At 29.3% G+C, this 18,471-nt stretch overlaps 1 protein-coding gene across 2 annotated transcripts in view; it reads left to right on the top strand.

Annotated features, from left to right (window-relative positions):
- The window catches only part of LOC119604047 (octopamine receptor Oamb), a 178,542-nt gene that overhangs the window by 147,938 nt on the left and 12,133 nt on the right, over positions 1 to 18,471 (top strand). The window contains exon 7 of one of the 2 annotated variants that reach the window (XM_037956399.1): positions 5,155 to 10,846. The exons of the other annotated variant lie outside the window; for it this stretch is intronic. Coding sequence (XP_037812327.1) covers positions 5,155 to 6,122 — 968 coding nt within the window. The 3' untranslated portion in view covers positions 6,123 to 10,846. Of the gene's footprint in view, positions 1 to 5,154; positions 10,847 to 18,471 lie in introns of those variants that run through there. 2 annotated transcript variants of the gene reach the window in all.

Raw genomic sequence — 18,471 nt, forward strand, 5'->3', positions numbered from 1 at the left:
AAAAAAACCTGAAAATAAATGTAGGAAAACAAAAGAATTTATTAAAAACAAACACACTTACAGAAACACCAATACATATGTACATACTCATACACAAACAAACTTACACACACTCAATATTAAACAATAAATACAACCTCAATCAATATGTTTTTTTTTTAAACGAATAAATTTAATTTTCTTTCTTGTTTTTTATATATATTTTTTTTTCTTTCAGTTCAATAAAAAATCAATTTTCATTTTAGTCTCAAAATCTAATTGTGTTTTTATTTAATTCTTTTTTCTTAAATAAATCTTTTTTGTTAGACAAAAGAATTTAAAATTTTTCCATTTGTTTTTCTTTTCTCAAAATCTAAATGTTGTTGTATTTTTTGGTCAATATTTTTGTGTGTGTGTGTTTGTCTAAAATTGTTTGTTAATTCTTCTTTCTTTTTACCATTAGGAATAAGTTAAATTTTTTCAAGTCTAAATTCTAATAAATGTGAAAAATAAATTTATTTTTATGTGTTTTTGTTAATATGTTAAATTGGCTGAAAAAGTGCTGTATTTTATGTTTGTTAATAACAATTTAAAAATTGATTAAATTAAGCGTTTTATTAATCTTTTAACTAAATTGTGCAAATTTAAGAGCAAAACAATAAAAAGGAATTTTTACGGTTTTTACAACTAATCCCCTTATTTTATGCAACATTTTATCTCTGTTTATTAATTTTTTCTTATATTTTCTAATTATTGAAAAAATATTATAAATTTAGTCTTAAAATTTGAAAAAGAGATATATTTGAATTTTTTTAGAAAAGGTATTTGCTATTGGTTGATAAATAATAATTTATACATATATTCTGGGTCTTTTTAAGATCCTTAAAAATCTAGCTATATATGTTTATTGAAAACGCCTTAAAGCCCATATGATAAAAGTCCAACGTTTAAACCGTCGATCCTTTTATAATATTCGAAAATGTCGAGTAGATCCTACATTTTCAGTTCCTTAATTCTCTGTAATTTCATTTAGATTGCAAACCACATCACACTTTTCCTTCCAAAAAAAGGATCTATCTATCAGGCATGGGGGGTAATGATTACACAAAGTAATTCATTATATGATCAATTACATTTACTTGTAATGTGTAATTGAGCAATAACCAATTACAAATACTTGTAATTGAAGTTTTTCCAATTACAATTACTTGTAATTAAAATTATTTCCAATTAAAATTACTTGTTATTGTAAATTAGGTATTACTAATTACAAATTACATGTAATTATAAGGAACAAAGTTCAAAATTACAAGTAATTGTAATTGGAAATTCTTCAATTACAATTACAAGTAATTGTATTTGGCAAAACTTCAATTACTATTACAAGTAATTGTTATAGTCAAAACTTCAATTACAATTACAATTAATTTTAATTGGTAAAAACTTCAATTACAATTACTTCAAATGTAATTGCAAATGTAGTTGGCAAAATTTCGATTACCAAGTAATAGTAATTGTCAAAACTTCAATAACAATCACAAATAATTGTAATGTACAAAACTTCAATTACAATTACAAGTAATTGTAATTGGTAAAACTTCAATTACAATTACTTAAAATGTAATCATTACCCCCCATGCCTGCAATCTATCTCCTATTAAAAATCTTTTTAAATCATCGACACGACTACGTTAACTGGTGGAACACGGCTCTGAAGAGGATTTTTGCAAAAATATTAGCAATAAATATATTTTTAGGTTTTAACATAAAATAATTGGAATGTGTGCAATCATTGTTCCAATAAGATACAAAACACAGAAATCAATTAAAATAGTTTTTACAAATTCCTCCAATCAGTTACTTCGATCAGTGTCCAAAGACTGGTTAATGACTAATCCACAGACTACTCAATAAACAATTCCATAAACTATTCTGTAGACTTTTCCATAAATTTTTCATAGACTAATCCATAGAACATAGTCTAGTAAATATACTAGTCAATAGACAATAGAATATTCAATATATTTGTTTAAATAAGTACTTAATAGATTCGTTCAAAGACCAGCCAATAGACTAGTCTATGAACTCTAGTTTGATTTAAAAAACAGACAGACGAACATCGTGAAGAAGATTCAGAAAACAATTCTAAATAAATTACCGTTCTCATGGATAAAGCACAAATTATTCAATACAATATTTCATAGATTAGTCAATAGATAGGTTCATAGACTAGTCAATAGACTAGTTAATAAACTAGTCAATAGACTAGTTAATATACTAGCCAATTAACTAAACAATACATTAGTCAGTAGGTTAACACATAGACTAGTTAATAGACCAGTCCATAATTTTTCCAATAAACTATTCCATAGACTAGTCAATAATACCGTTATTGATTAGTCAATAAACTAGGCCGTATAGACCAGTCAATAGATTAATCTGTAAACTACTTGATATACTAGTCCTTAAAATTTTTCATTTGCCGAAATCTGCTCGATTTTCCCGATTTTTGCGTACATGTGACCTACGACTTCCAGTAGCATGAAAACATCGGAAAAATACGATAACATGTTTGTTTTTGGAGAAATCTGACTCTAAAGTTCCACTTTCAAAATAATATTTTTCTAGTTAATATGAGTTTCAAAAGCTATGACAAAAACTTAATTATAAACCTAAAAAAATGTATATTTTTCTAGTTAATATGAGTTTCAAAAGCTATGACAAAAACTTAATTATAAACCTAAAAAAATGTGGGCGGCAATATCATGACCATGTCTACTTTTTTTACTGCTTTTGATTTACTTGTTTGAAAATGTTCTTTTCAACATTGTTTAAAACTAAATGTTATTAAAATCTGCATTAATCTTAACAAATATAACTGAAATATTTGTAATGACCACGCCCACTTTTAAAATTTTGAACGATATGCTATAATCTTTAAAATTATCAACTATTATTATTAAAGTTGTAAATGCTATGATATAAGTTTTAATACATTTAAAAAATAATTTGTAAAACAAGTAGGAAAGTATAGTCGGGTATGCCCGACCATATGATACCCTACACCATTGAGAATGTTAAAAATGTGTATTATTTTTAATAATAAAGCATTTAAGTTGTTTACCTTAATTCCGAAATATTTAAACAATTTGTTGAAAAAAGTGATTTTCTAAAAGAGGGGCTATATGGGGTCAAGGGTAAATATGGGGTAAATATGGGGCTATCCTTATACATTTTGGTACATGGCTTAACGTTTACATTAGAGTTATGTATACTTTATTTCATTGTGATACTTGTGTTTATAAGTGAATTATTGACCTTCAAGTCATTTTCTGAAGAGGACTTTGTATGGGGGCTAGGGTCAAATAAAGTCCTATAATTACGAAAATCGGAATTATTATTAAGACGTATGTACATAGGACTAAGTTTTGCCGATTTTTGTAGAGATACTTAATCGACTCAGAAAGTGATTCTAAGTCGACCGGTATACTTTAAGGTGTACGTTACAAACATCAGCACAAACGTATAATACCCTCCCCACTATGGTGGTGTAGGGTATAATTAACACGGATTTTTTATACCCTACACCACTTTAGTGTCCTTGTGCGCAAGGTGCAGGTCGCAATTTTCAAGATAATTGGATGAAATTTGGCACACACGCTCAAGGACGAAGTCTACTGAAAATGATTAAAATCGGTCCATTATTTCACCTAGCCCCAATAAAACAGAACCCCCCGAAAAGTGTTTCTGAGCAGAGCTCATAAATATGTTAAATATACCTGTATATCGATAAAAAGCGGCAAAAATAAGTTTTATCATTTGACCCAAAGCCCCCTTCAAAAAATTACTTGAAAGTCCAAAATTAACTTATAAACACAAATAACGCGATGAAATTCAGCACAAATAAATATTATATAAATATAAATAAATTCACAAAATTTTAAATTCACAAAAATATTAAGCCTCTTTCAGAAAATTAGTTTTTCATCCACAAATTGCTTAAATGTATTGGAACAAGGTAATATTAAAGATAAATGCTTTATTATAAAAAATAAATCACATTTAATATTCATAACTGGTGTAGGGTATCATATGGTCGGTCACGCCAGACTATACTTAAGGCGTGTCCTCACTATAATTACGGCTGCTTATTTAAAGCATTTTGATCTGATAAGGTTTGATTGAGTTTGTCTATTATTAAGTTACGACTTGTTATTGTACTCCAGAATACCTAAATTAGCATTAATATACGAAGTGGTCGTGGACATGATATAACCGCCCCTTTTTTGCTGAGGTTGTCCTAAATCTTATTATGAACATATATGTATGTATATTTAATAAGATGCCCGTACTTCTAAAATTAGACTTTTTGGTAGTGCCAGAATGTTCTAAATGTGGCACTGTGCAGATGTTTATAGTTAATTCTGACTAAATTATTGTTCTCGTGGGTGTAGGACAATAGTCTCCATATAAGAATTCCAGCATATAACAAGTTATTTACTAAAGGAGAAAGGTAAACATTTAACTTTCATTCATTCCGCCTTTAATGATCAAAATGATTAATGATTTCATGAATAAGAATAACATAAAGATATTTTAAAAATTTTCAATTTATTTTCTGTTAAAGAACATTTCAAGGCCAAGTTGTGAGTTTTGAAATCAAAATTAAATAAACGCCTCATTACGCATTAACATAAGCAGTATTTGTATAAAAATACTATTGAAAATTTAATCATTACACACATAATATACAATATTAAACCAATAGCATTTGCCTACATAAATAACCTAATTTTATTTAAATATTGTTAATAATAAAATATAAATAAAAATACATTCATTAAACTGTAATATTTAATTCCTAACACACATTTTTTTAATTAATGCATTTTGTAATTAAGAACGTTTTTCTTCCTTAAATATATATAAATCTAATTTTTTTGGATGTCCCTTTAACGAATGTGTCATCAAAATTTTTTTTGTCCGCAACTAAATCACTAATTTGTTTGTATAAATAACGTTTCTTTATATATATAATTCTTTATGTCTTGGTAAAATTTGTTAATGCCATCATACATACATTTTTTTGTCCCCCCTTCCGCAAAAAAAATATAAATTTTTTCTAAGAAATAAAAACCAAAACCAACAAAACGAAACAAAAACTTACATTTGCAGGCAGTCCACATGAGTCACGTACAAATCGAGTAGATGAGACACAACTGGTGCTGCGCATACATCGTGGTCGACCCTGTTCTACGCCACAAAGAACTCCACTCTCCGTGCATTCCATGTCTTCTACGTTGAGTGTGAATAGCAACAATGAGGAAATGTATCCTTTGCAACATCATCATGCCAGTGTGCCACATCAACTGAGTGCCACTCCTAAGAGAGCCACCTCAATGAGAGTTCCTAGAACAAAACATGAAAAAGTCTCCATAAAAGTATCATTTCCATCCTCGGAAAATATGTTGGATTCCACCACTTCCATCAATAGTACACCGCCGGCTTATGCCTCAGTGGTGAGCAGCACCGCCACCAACACACAACAGTCGGCATCCACGTCACTGATCAATGGTCGTAGAAGTTCCTTTAAGAGTAGTCTATTCGAAATTGGAGAGACCACCTTTAATGTTGACAACAACGAGCATGTTGACACTAATACTCCCTCACACTCAAATAAATTAATGGAATCCCACACCGATAGTTTGCTTAAGAAGTCGGATAAAAAGCATAGAGGCAAAAGATCGGTCAAGTTCCAAGTGAAACGTTTTAAGGTTGAAACTAAGGCTGCCAAAACTTTGGCCATTATAGTGGGTGGTTTCATTTTCTGCTGGTTGCCATTTTTTACCATGTACTTAATAAGAGCCTTCTGTGATCACTGCATACAACCAACCGTCTTCTCTGTGCTCTTCTGGCTCGGCTATTGCAACTCGGCCATAAATCCTTTAATTTACGCCTTATTTTCACATGAATTCCGTATTGCCTTTAAGCGTATTGTTTGTCGCTGTGTTTGTACACGCAGTGGTTTCCGTGCCTCGGAAAATTTCCAAATGATTGCAGCACGAGCCCTTATGGCACCGGCTACATTTCATAAAACTATTTCGGGTTGTTCCGATGAAGGTGATGGTCCAGACTTTAGTTGACTAATGATAATAAATGATGAAGGTGGAGATATTGGTACCGGTGATGTTAATGGAGATGGCATTGAGGCGGAAGAGGGTAATGAAAATGCTTCACTACAACAACAACAACAGAGCTCAAAAATGAAACACAAAACAGCAACAACAACAACATCACTGCCAAACAATGAAAAGGTGTTGGAAGTGAAGCCAGTGAAAGGGGAGTTGAGCGAAAAGATGAGTGCGAGTGTGATGATGGCTCGCAATAATTCAGCAAATAAAAGTGGCCGTCGTGGTGGTTTTTGTAAAGGTAAAATTATGTACTAACAACCCTCTAATGCTGGGTAGAGTTTTTTCGAATATATGTAGGTACATATATTTTTTTATATTTTTTTAAGATAAGAATAATGAATTTTGTATTTTTGTTCATATAAGTTTACAGTAATGCAGATTGAAATCTAAATTTATTTCTTTTTTGAATGCTAAATTAAGAAATCAAAAAACCAGTCATCAATCATGCTATTCTAGACGAGTGTAAATTGAATGAAAATATTACTTTGTTAAGGAGATTTTTCTTTTTTGTAAAATGTGATAAAAAATATACACTTACTTTTCTTTAATAAATAAAAAATACGTGTTAAGCCACACGATACCGAAAATTGACTTAAAAAAGAAGAAAAATGCAAGCGATGAATAAGTACATCAAAAGTAAAGCCTGCTTGTCACAGGAAGGATGCCCATCGCAATGATTTATTGTCATAGAATAACTTCAATGGGCGTAATGTTTAAGTTACGAAATTTTTCCCCGCTTGAAATAATTTTGTTTACTGGATGATTTATAATAGGAATTATATGGGAAAACTGTTTAATAAACCATTGATAACTTTAATACAGGGGAAAATATAAGACATCATAGTTTATAATCTAGTTTGAATTGATGTTCACATCGTTCAGACTTATGCCAATCGATAGTTCTATCGATATTTTAAAATGTTGACAGAGCAGTATCGAAATACATAAGAAGTCATTGCTCTCACTGAGATTCAAAAGACAGCGATAGGTAAATGAAATCTCGACTATAGTGGGGAGGGTATTATATGTTTGTTCTGATGTTTGTAACACCCAAAAATGCCCTTAAAGTATACGGCTCAGAATCACTTTCTGCATCAATTTAGCTATGTCCGTTTGTCCATCTGTCCGTCTGTGTGTCCATTTAAATCTTGTGCGCACGCTACATGTAGCAATTTTCAAGATATTTTGCTGAAATTTGGCACAAACTCTTCTTTATACCCAAGGTTAAAATCGTTCCATTATATCGCATAGCTCCCATACTACGGCTTTTGAGCTCATAATTATGTTAATTTTAATATTAAGATACAAGATCTCTCTAAAAAGTCTTAACCCAATCCCTAATATAAAATCCCCTTCAGAAAATGACTTGATGGTCAAAATTCACATATAAACACTAATAACCATATTAAGCCCATGTCTCTATATAACCCCTTTTTTAGAAAATCTACCTTTTTGTCGACAAATTGTTAAAATATTTCTGAATAATTAAATTTTTTAAAATTTTCAATTGTGTAGGGTATCATATGGTCGGCCATGCCCGACTACAAATTCTTAGATGTTTTATATGAATATGCTCACATTCACTTATCGATCGGATATCTGTCGTGGTAGACGTACTACTGGAAACTTATTATCGGAAAGACATTGTAGTAGTGCTGTTAAAGTATTGAGTAGTGGGTATCGAGTATTTGCCCTATTTTTTGGGTACTCAATAATAAAAAGTAGTTACTCAATACTTTCAGACTTGTATATGGATTTAACTTAATTAAATTCCTCGTTTTTAATTTAAAATAAAACCGTTAAAAGTATCGAGTAGTATTGAGTACCCAAACGAAAAGTATTGAGTAGTATTGAGTAATCAAAAGTAGTAGAATATTACAGCACTACATTGTAGTTCAATTCATCATATTTCAATCGTAAAAGGAAAATGGGGACGATTGTAAATTCCAAGGCATTCGATAAAGTATGGCAAGCTGTTTAATAACGTTCTCTCGAACGTTTGTTATAGAAGGAATCTTTTAAAAATATGTCAAACTGCCAACTCTATCTATACTTCTCCAGGTGGAACAGAAATTGTTCTTTTTATTCTTACAATAATGACAATCTCCGAATAGAATCGTGCTAATTTCTCATTGTAAAGCATAAACTCACAAATTTGATTCTGGACATGAGAACACATTATGATATTAAGAAGGGCAAAGGTGTTGATTGCTGACAGTAGGGTATTTTATTGATTCACTGTGGTGTATTTTATTTCTTTATACTTTTAGGAACTGTTATAAATTTTAGGAATTGTTTTTTATGAAGAACATTTCCAGTTTAGTTGACACTTAATTATTAGTCTACCACAACTTTCTAATTAATCTACATATATAGAGTAGACAAAAATGTATCTTTTGATTAAGATAATATAGTCTGATGTTCGCCTCCGCGTTCTAAAGAAGATGTTTATCGAAGATAGTAAGGTATTGCCCTCTATGGATTCCCTGGAAAACTGTTGCAATGTATTGCTTGTTAGAATTTGTTACTTTGAAATTAGGGAACATGTTTATCATCATGAACACTCCCATTAGTACTTGATCGTCTAGTGGACTTGTCGTACTATTCACATGTGAAACAAACTTCTTGATGAAATCTTGATGAAGAATTTGATGTTCTGGATATGTAAGTAATATGGTTTTCACTTATTGGTGATAGCAGAGTATCCAAATTTATTGATTCACTTAAGAACCATCTTGGCTTAGGTTGTGTTTCTTTGTTTTACAAACATTATAATGGAATTGGTTCATCGTTTATAAACACCACACCCATTAGTGGTCGATTGTATGCACAACATACTATATTTTTTTTTCAGTCGTACTGAATGCATTTGAAGCAAACTTCTTAAATAATATGTGTTAAGAAATCAGAAATGTATATTTTGTACATGAAAACACAGAATGATGTTCGCGACTGCATAGATGACTGCATAGATGATTTTAAATACTAACTATAAAAGAAACAGTTTTTCTGAAAAACAGATCGTTTTTCAAGAACATACCAATTTTTAGTGGATTGCGCAACACACTATAGAGTAAAGCCCCCTTTACACGAGCACACAAGTAATATGATCTGTCAAAATTTTGTGTAGAAGAGTACAGATGGGATCGTCCAAACGCAATATGTAATGAAACCATCACATATTGAGAGAAAATACGAATGGGTAATTTGACAGTCGCGTGACTCTCTTAATTATTTGCAATAATTCAGCTGTTTCCATCTTACTTTGTTATAGTTTAAAACTAATCGTGTAGACACAAAAAATATAAATCATACGACTTTTATTCTCTTTTTTGTCGTACGGATCGAATTTCATTTTCATTTTCATTAGAATTTAGGTACGTAAAGTGTGATCATGTAAAGGGCCTTTAAATTCGTTCTTGCCGTTTTAGATGTTTGAATAATTAAATCCTATATCTAAAATATTACCCATTCTTTTTTACCTCCCAAGTCTCCTATTACCATTAAAATATATCGATAGGTGGCAGGTTGAAGAAGGAAGTGGTTTTGCTCTGATACCCTACACCAGTTATTAATACTAAATGTGATTTATTTTTCATAATAAAGCATTTATCTTTGTATGGGGGCTAGGGTCAAATGAAGTCCGAAATTCGGCAACGTCATCAAGGCTTGTATAAAACTTAGTTGTGCGAACTTTCATCGAGATACATTTATATTATACATAATTATGAGCTCAAAAGCCCTTTTCGGGGGGTTCAGTTGTATGAGGGCCAGGTGAAATGATGGACCGATTTGAACCATTTTCAATAGCTTTCGTCCTTGGGTCAAAACAAAGGTGTATATTGAAAATTACGAACTGTACATTGATAACAACGTTTACATTGACACATGGATGGTCGGACGGACGGACATCGTTAAATCGACTCAGAAAGTGATTCTGAGTCGATCGGTATACATTATGGTGGGTAAAGTACTAATATTTTAATGCGTTACAAACATCAGCACAAACGAATAATACCCTTCCCACTATAGTCGTGTAGGGTATAAAAAGGTAAATCTCTTGGATCTTCTTAATTAACAGGACAGCATTAGTTACAGTTTTTGTAAATAACAATTGTAAAATAACCATTATTTGCAAATGTTGCAAAAGAAGCTTAAAGCTTCTTATGAGAAATGTTAGTATTTTTATAGTTTTTCATCAGCAAAACCTCTTCTTTTTCAATTGTTTATAACCAAATAAACATAGTCTCAATAAAAGCATTAGAGGGTTGTATATTAAATAATAAAAATTATATTCAAAACAAATATACTATAAATAACAATATTTTAAAACAGAAATATAATTTTACAATATTTGAAGAATTTATGAAAATTTAAAATAACACATCAAAAAATTTAACATAAAACCTAAAAAAGACTCTTCGTAAAAGAAAAACCCCATAAGAATTTTGCCAAAACCCTAAAAGTATGCCATTTTTATTAAACACATTATGTAAAAAAATACTGTAAAATTGTAAATGATTATTAATGAATAATTGTATTGCATAATAGTTGCATATTGTATAGTGTTTTTAAACAAATAAATATTAAACGAAATTGTAAACAAATGGCAATAATTTTTACTTAAACAATTTTTTTTTATAATTTTTAATAAATATAACTATTCAGTGTTATTAAGTTTTACATTAAATTTAAGCAGAAAATTTCAATAAAATTTTAAAAGAAAACTTAATAAAACAATCATAGCATTTTAAACAAACAAACTAAACAACAAAATTTTATGTCATAAATAAGTTAATGTAATGTAAGAAAAACAGAAACTAAACTAAAGATTAATAAATAAGTTTAAATTTAATATACAAAAATAAATAAATAAAATATATGTATATGTATGTATATGTAAGTGTTGTGTATAAAGCAGAAAAAGAAACAAATAAAATATTAAATATTTTTAAAAAGAAAGAAAAATAATACTTAAAAACAAAACAGAGAGGTTTGTATTTGAAATGAAAATAAAACACAATAAATATTATTTTACATTTTACACACGTGTAGGTTATAAGGTTTAAATTTATTTATTTTTTTCACCTTTAGCGTTTTAGTAATAAAACAGGTAAAATACACACACGCATTTTTCTTACTACGTTTAACAAAAATCAATATTTAAAATGTCTGTCAAAGATCACAATAACTTACACTTATCCAATAATAGACTAAACGAACAAAAAAACTGACTTTTTTTCCAGTTCACTAAACGTATGAGTAATATGTAATTTATACACATATGCATATCACGTATACGTAATACAATGGGGGTTGTGCAGAAGTTGGAATATTTTAAAAAATATTTTTAAAATAAAGTCGATTTATAGAAAAAACTTGTTTCGTTTTTAAACAAAAAAGAAAATTGTTGTTCGTTATATATATTTTCTATTCAATTCTATTAAATTAAAGGGTGAATGTGATTATCGGTAACTATTGCTTATCGGGAACTGTTGCAACATGGTGAGTTTCATTGTTTTATGGAATGTAATAATATGAAATAAGGGTACAGGTTTTCTTTAAGAACACACCCATTTGCAATCGATTAGCCAGTGAGTAGCACAAACCATTACAAGGAAAACTCGTATTTTGCTTCAGTGAACGTGAAGGTCGAACTCCTGTATACGGTCGAGTTGTCCCAATATTGACTTTGAAGAACCGGCCTATACTTGATAGTTGTATTTCATGTGTTTCCAGCATGAAGCATATTTAGTTTTGAAAAAATTAGCTATTGGACTTCTTGTATCAGTGACATATTTCAATAAAAATTTTCAAATGGAATTTTACATCGATAGATAATCTTTTGTAGAAATTTGATACCAATTACACATTTTCATCAACATTGTATGTCGGCAATAGAAGTTCATAGAATAAGTAGCTAATGGATTTTCATATAAAATTTATTACTGTGATAAATTTTTCCTGAAATGTTAAAATGGCTTTTTCACAGAAATTGTTTGTCAACGTTAATTTTTTATGTTGAAATATCATAACAGCGACAAATATTTTATAGAAACTTTAGGTATTTGCTACTTGATCAATTTTATTTAGAAATTCAATTTACATTTAATGAACATACAAAACTTACCCTTAGTGTTGCAATTAAAACCAAAACTGAAAAAGATAATAATTAGACATAATAAGTACTGAAACCATTATAATCAACATTTTTATTAAACTAATTAAAGCTTTTACTAAAATTTTTATAAATATATATAAAAAAAATACAATTATGTTAAAAATTGGTAAACACCATGAAATTTTGATTAATTAAATATACTATTAATAATGTTTATTAAAAAAGTAGTCTTTAATTAATTATGACAGTTATAGATATCCACCATAATTATTAATAAAATGAAAAAACTTCTTCCATTAGACTAATGTGTTTAATAAGTAACAGTTATATAATCTTCATTTTTTTTATTCATAACAATTCAAATCATAGACAGACGTCTATAATTAATTGGTTAAGTGAGGGAAACTATAGTCATTAATAACCAAAATAATTTCCACAAAAAATAATAATTATGCTAAACAAAAACATTGCAAATTATAATAGTATTTATTACAAAATATTTAGTTTCTTTACATCATTAGTGTTTATTATTTTTACATGTAAATTTCATAGAAAATTATTTATCCTTGACAATACTACACAATTGTAAGCTGTCTGGTTGTATTGAGTATTTATTAGCTTTTACCTTTAAGTTGGTGCAGATATTGTTATAAGTTAAAAAATGTGTTTAATTATTGGACATTTCCCTTGACTATGCCTGGCTTGTCTTTCTTAGATCACAATCAATCAACATTGTCTGCTAAAGGACACAATTACAATGTAAAGGAATAATCTTACATAAATACTAACTAAAAATACATATGTACAATGTACATAGTAGCAGGAGAAATCTATTATGTCAATATTAGTTAAAAATTTATTAACTTCGTACAAGAGAATGACCCAAAACCAATGAAGACAATAATAACTATAAAATCCATATAATAAACAGTGTAGCGAAGAAAAATTTAAACAGAATTTTAAATACGTAAACTTTCTTCAAAACAGGTCCAAATAGGGGTATTTACTTACTAACTAACTAACTAACTAACTAACTAACTAACTACTAACTAACTAACTAACTAACTAACTAACTAACTAACTAACTAACTAACTAACTAACTAACTAACTAACTAACTAACTAACTAACTAACTAACTAACTAACTAACTAACTAACTAACTAACTAACTAACTAACTAACTAACTAACTAACTAACTAACTAACTAACTAACTAACTAACTAACTAACTACTAACTAACTAACTAACTAACTAACTAACTAACTACTAACTAACTAACTAACTAACTAACTAACTAACTAACTACTACTAACTAACTAACTAACTAACTAACTAACTAACTAACTAACTAACTAACTAACTAACTAACTAACTAACTAACTAACTAACTAACTAACTAACTAACTAACTAACTAACTAACTAAACTAACTAACTAACTAACTAACTAACTAACTAACTAACTAACTAACTAACTAACTAACTAACTAACTAACTAACTAACTAACACTAACTAAAAACTAACAACTAACTAACTAACTAAACTAACTAACTAACTAACTAACTAACTAACTAACTAACTACTAACTAACTAACTAACTACTAACGAACTAACTAACTAACTACTAACTAACTAACTACTAACTAACTAACTAACTAACTAACTAACTAACTAACTAACTAACTAACTAACTACTAACTAACTAACTAACTAACTAACTAACTAACTAACTAACTAACTAACTAACTAACTACTAACTAACTAACTAACTAACTAACTAACTAACTAACTAACTAACTAACTAACTAACTAACTAACTAACTAACTAAACTAACTAACTAACTAACTAACTAACTAACTAACTAACTAACTAACTAACTAACTAACTAACTAACTAACTAACTAACTAACTAACTAACTAACTAACTAACTAACTAACTAACTAACTAACTAACTAACTAACTAACTAACTAACTAACTAACTAACTAACTAACTAACTAACTAACTAACTAACTAACCTACTAACTAACTAACTAACTAACTACTAACTAACTAACTACTAACTAACTAACTAACTAACTAACTAACTAACTAACTAACTAACTAACTAACTAACTACTAACTAACTAACTAACTAACTAACTAACTAACTAACTAACTAACTAACTAACTAACTAACTAACTAACTAACTAACTAACTAACTAACTAACTAACTAACTGACTAACTAACTAACTAACCAACTAACTAACTAACTAACTAACTTTGTGTCATTAGCACATTTTCTAAAAGAATTTAGTGTTTTTTAAACAGCTATTCAGCAGATAACACAGGCCAACCAACTTTTAACCAAGATACCAAATAATACTTTTCTATAAGATGGAGCAGTTCTAAACATTACTTTAAATTGACACGTTTTAAATTTTATTTATGATATGATATCTGGAAAACCTAATGTGGGGGATACAGTGTGTGCCGAGATCGGATTCAGCGCTTCCCAATCCTATATACTTTAGTTTTTGGGTTTCGATTTTTTTTTAATTTTATAAGCCTGTGTAATTTATGTCGGCAATAATTTGTAAGCGATAAATTTTCTGCAGAAATTGTATGTCAAAGTTTAGCTATAAATTATTACTTCATATCAGTGACAAATTTGCTGGAGAATCTTAATGTCTGCGATAATTTTTGTTTCCAACATTCCTATTTCCATTGTTGAAGTAAAAATGAACCAATAGCTTATACTTCAAACATATAAAAACAAATCTAAACCCAGACAATGAGAAGTTAGAAATACTTACTTATTGCTCAGATGATTATTAATAAACTGAAAATGAAAATAATAATTTTCGTACACATACCAATAGTTTGTTACTAACCAAACATTGGCTACAGCCAATAATCCAATAACTGTAACGGCAAATATAAATGTATGTATGTATGTACGTTAGAAGACAAATACACATGGGCTAGTATTTGATTAGACAGAATGAGCGTGTGTCTAAATAAATATCGAATGAGTGTAGACACATTGTGTATATTAGGCCGATCCAAAATTATATAGCAGAAATTAATTTCCTACAGAAAACCTACGATAAACTTGATCTTGAAGCATTAAATTCTTCGTGCAGCCCTATTCTTCACTAAGAATATACAACGAAACATAAGGATCATTTTGGTTAAACCCAAAAGCAATTTTTATCGATAACTAATAATACAATATGATTGGATAGATTAAGGAATAATGTCTGTATGTGTATATGTGGTCGTGCGTAAATTAAACTACAGCTATGGGAGACATTTCGACATCCACGTGTATTTCAGGAAATCAATACAAAAGAACTTTAATTTACAAATACTACCAAAGAACAGGGGAGGTTAATAAGCAGAATGAAAGTTTTAAAGCATGAAAAAGACGATAATGAAAATAATAATATTATTGAACGCTAAGACCAAATAAAGTAAATATATTGCGAAAACGAAAGTGAATTGAAAAGTGTAATACATCGAAATTTTGGTTGTTGACCCACAAAAGTATATACACTTATTCTGGGTTCTTATTAAATCCTAAGACGAACTAGCCATATCTGTCCGTCTGTCTGTTGAAACCACGATTGTGCACAAATATCACAGAAAAAAATAATTTTCACATTCAATAACAAAAATCCCGGTATCCAATAATTATACCCTCCACCACCATCAGTGGTGATAGAGGGTATATATAAGTTTGTCGTTCCGTGTGTAACACCAAGAAATATTCATCTAAGACCCAACAAAGTATCTATATTCTGGGTCCTCATGAAATTCTGAGTCGATTTAGCTATGTCCGTCTGTCTGTCTGTCTGTGTAAAACACGCTCACGTTAAAACTAAGCAAAGGAAATCAACCAAATTCACCCAAAATATTTATTATTATCCTAAGCAGTTTGGTATTGAAAATCAGTAAAATCGGTTCACAACGCAAAAAGTTATGAGTAAAAATTACAGACTACCTCGAGAAAAATTACGTTTTTTTCATAATTCTTTTGAAGTTTTCTCAGAAACTACCAAAGATATTTCAATGAATTTTTTCACACATTATTTTTTCATGGCAGTGATCAATTTTGTTGAAAATCTTTAGAATCGATCCAATATTTCCCATAGCCCCCATACAAAGGTATATATTCCCGGAAATTAGTTTATCGTTAATTACTCCCTCAAATATATCGCTATCAACACAAAATTTTGTTCATGCAAATATAATATGAACAGAAACCATATTGTCAACATAGATCTCAGTCGGTCCCCAATTGGCCATAGCTCCCATACAAGGTCCACTTCCGAAAATCACCTAAACGCACATATTTCATTGACGAATAAAGCTATTGCGATAAAATTCGAGTTAAATATGTTTTGTGTACAAACAAATTATTCTACCAAATTTTTTACGGATCGGTCCATTATTGGTCATAGCTCCCATATAAGGCCCACTTCCGAAAATCATTTAAAAGCTCATATTTCATTGTCATATAAAGCTATCGTGATGAAATTCGACACGAATATGTTTAGTCTACATATAAATCACTCTACGAAATTTTTTCCGGATAGGTCCATAATTGGTCATAGGTCCCATATAAAGTCCCCTTTCGAAAATCACTTAAACGCATATATTTTATTGAATTATAAAGCTATCGGGATAAAATTCGACACAAATATGTTTTGTATGAATGCAAATCATTTTACAAATTTTTTTACGGATCGGTCCATTATTGGTCATAGCTCCCATATAACCCCACTTCCGAAAATCACTTAAAAATACATATTTCATTGTCAAATAAAGCTATCGTTATAAAATTCGACATAAATATATTTCGTATAAATATGAATTATTCTACTAAATTTTTTCTGGATAGGCCCATAATTGGTCATAGCTCCCATATAAGGTCCACTTCCGAAAATCACTTAAACACATATTTTTCATTGATAAATTGGGATAAAATTCGGCAAAAATACGTTTTGTGTACATTCAAATCATTTCACAAAATTTTTTGCGGATCGGTCCATTAATGGTCATAGCTACCATATAAGGCCCACTTCCGAAAATCACTTAAAAGCACATATTTCATTGTGAAATAAAGCTATCGTGATAAAATTCGACACAAATATGTTTTGTCTTTATATGAGTCACTCTGCGAATTTTTTTCCGGATAGGCTCATAATTGGTCATAGCTCCCATATAAGGTCCACTTCCGAAAATCACTTAAACGAATATGTTTCATTAAATTCTAAAGCTATAAGGATAAAATTCCACTTGAATATGTTTTGTCTACATATAAATCATTCTACCACTTTTTCCCCGGATCGGTTCATTATTGGCCATAGCTCCCATATAAGTCCCTTAACTTAACTTACTTAAACGCACATATTTCATTGTCAAATAAAGTTATCTTGATAAAATTCGACACAAATATGTTTTATCTTTATATGAATCACTCTACGAAATTTTTTCCGGATAGGCTCCCATAGAGGGTCCACTTACAAAAATCACTTAAACGCATATATTTCTTTGAATAATAAAGCTATCTGGATAAAGTACGACTTGAATATGTTTTGTGAGCATATAAATCATTCTACCAATTTTTTTCCGTATTGTTCCATATATGGTAATAGCTCCTTCAAAAAAATCACTTCAACGCACATATTTCATTAATTAATAAATCTATTGTAGTAAAATTCGACTTGAACTTTTTTTTGGCATATAAATCACTATACGAAATTGTTTCCTTATCGGTTGATAATTGGTCACAACTCCCATATAAGGACCATTTCCGAAAATTACTCAAATGCACATTAACAATCAAAGTTATCGGGATAGAATTCGACATAAATGTGTATTTTGTATATATAAATCATTCTACGGATTTTTTCTTCCGGATCAGTCCATAGGTTGTCTTAGCTCCCATATAAGATATACTTCTGAAAAGTGATTTTCACTTAATTCGTAATTAAATGATTATATCCGGATAAAATTCAAAATGAGTATTTTCTGTGTACAGATAAATCATTATATTAAAATGTTTTCAAACTGGCCTATTAATATACATTTTTCTCGACCTAATTAAAATTAGTTTGACATATGCATAAATGTTAGTACCCTCAATAAGGAAACAAAAATTTTGCCAAGTTATCTAAAAATTAGATAGTT

This window comes from Lucilia sericata, unplaced genomic scaffold (genome assembly GCF_015586225.1).
Source record: "Lucilia sericata isolate MDLA Ls3-8-SP2 unplaced genomic scaffold, ASM1558622v1 Contig000356F_arrow, whole genome shotgun sequence".
Taxonomy (NCBI): domain Eukaryota; kingdom Metazoa; phylum Arthropoda; class Insecta; order Diptera; family Calliphoridae; genus Lucilia; species Lucilia sericata.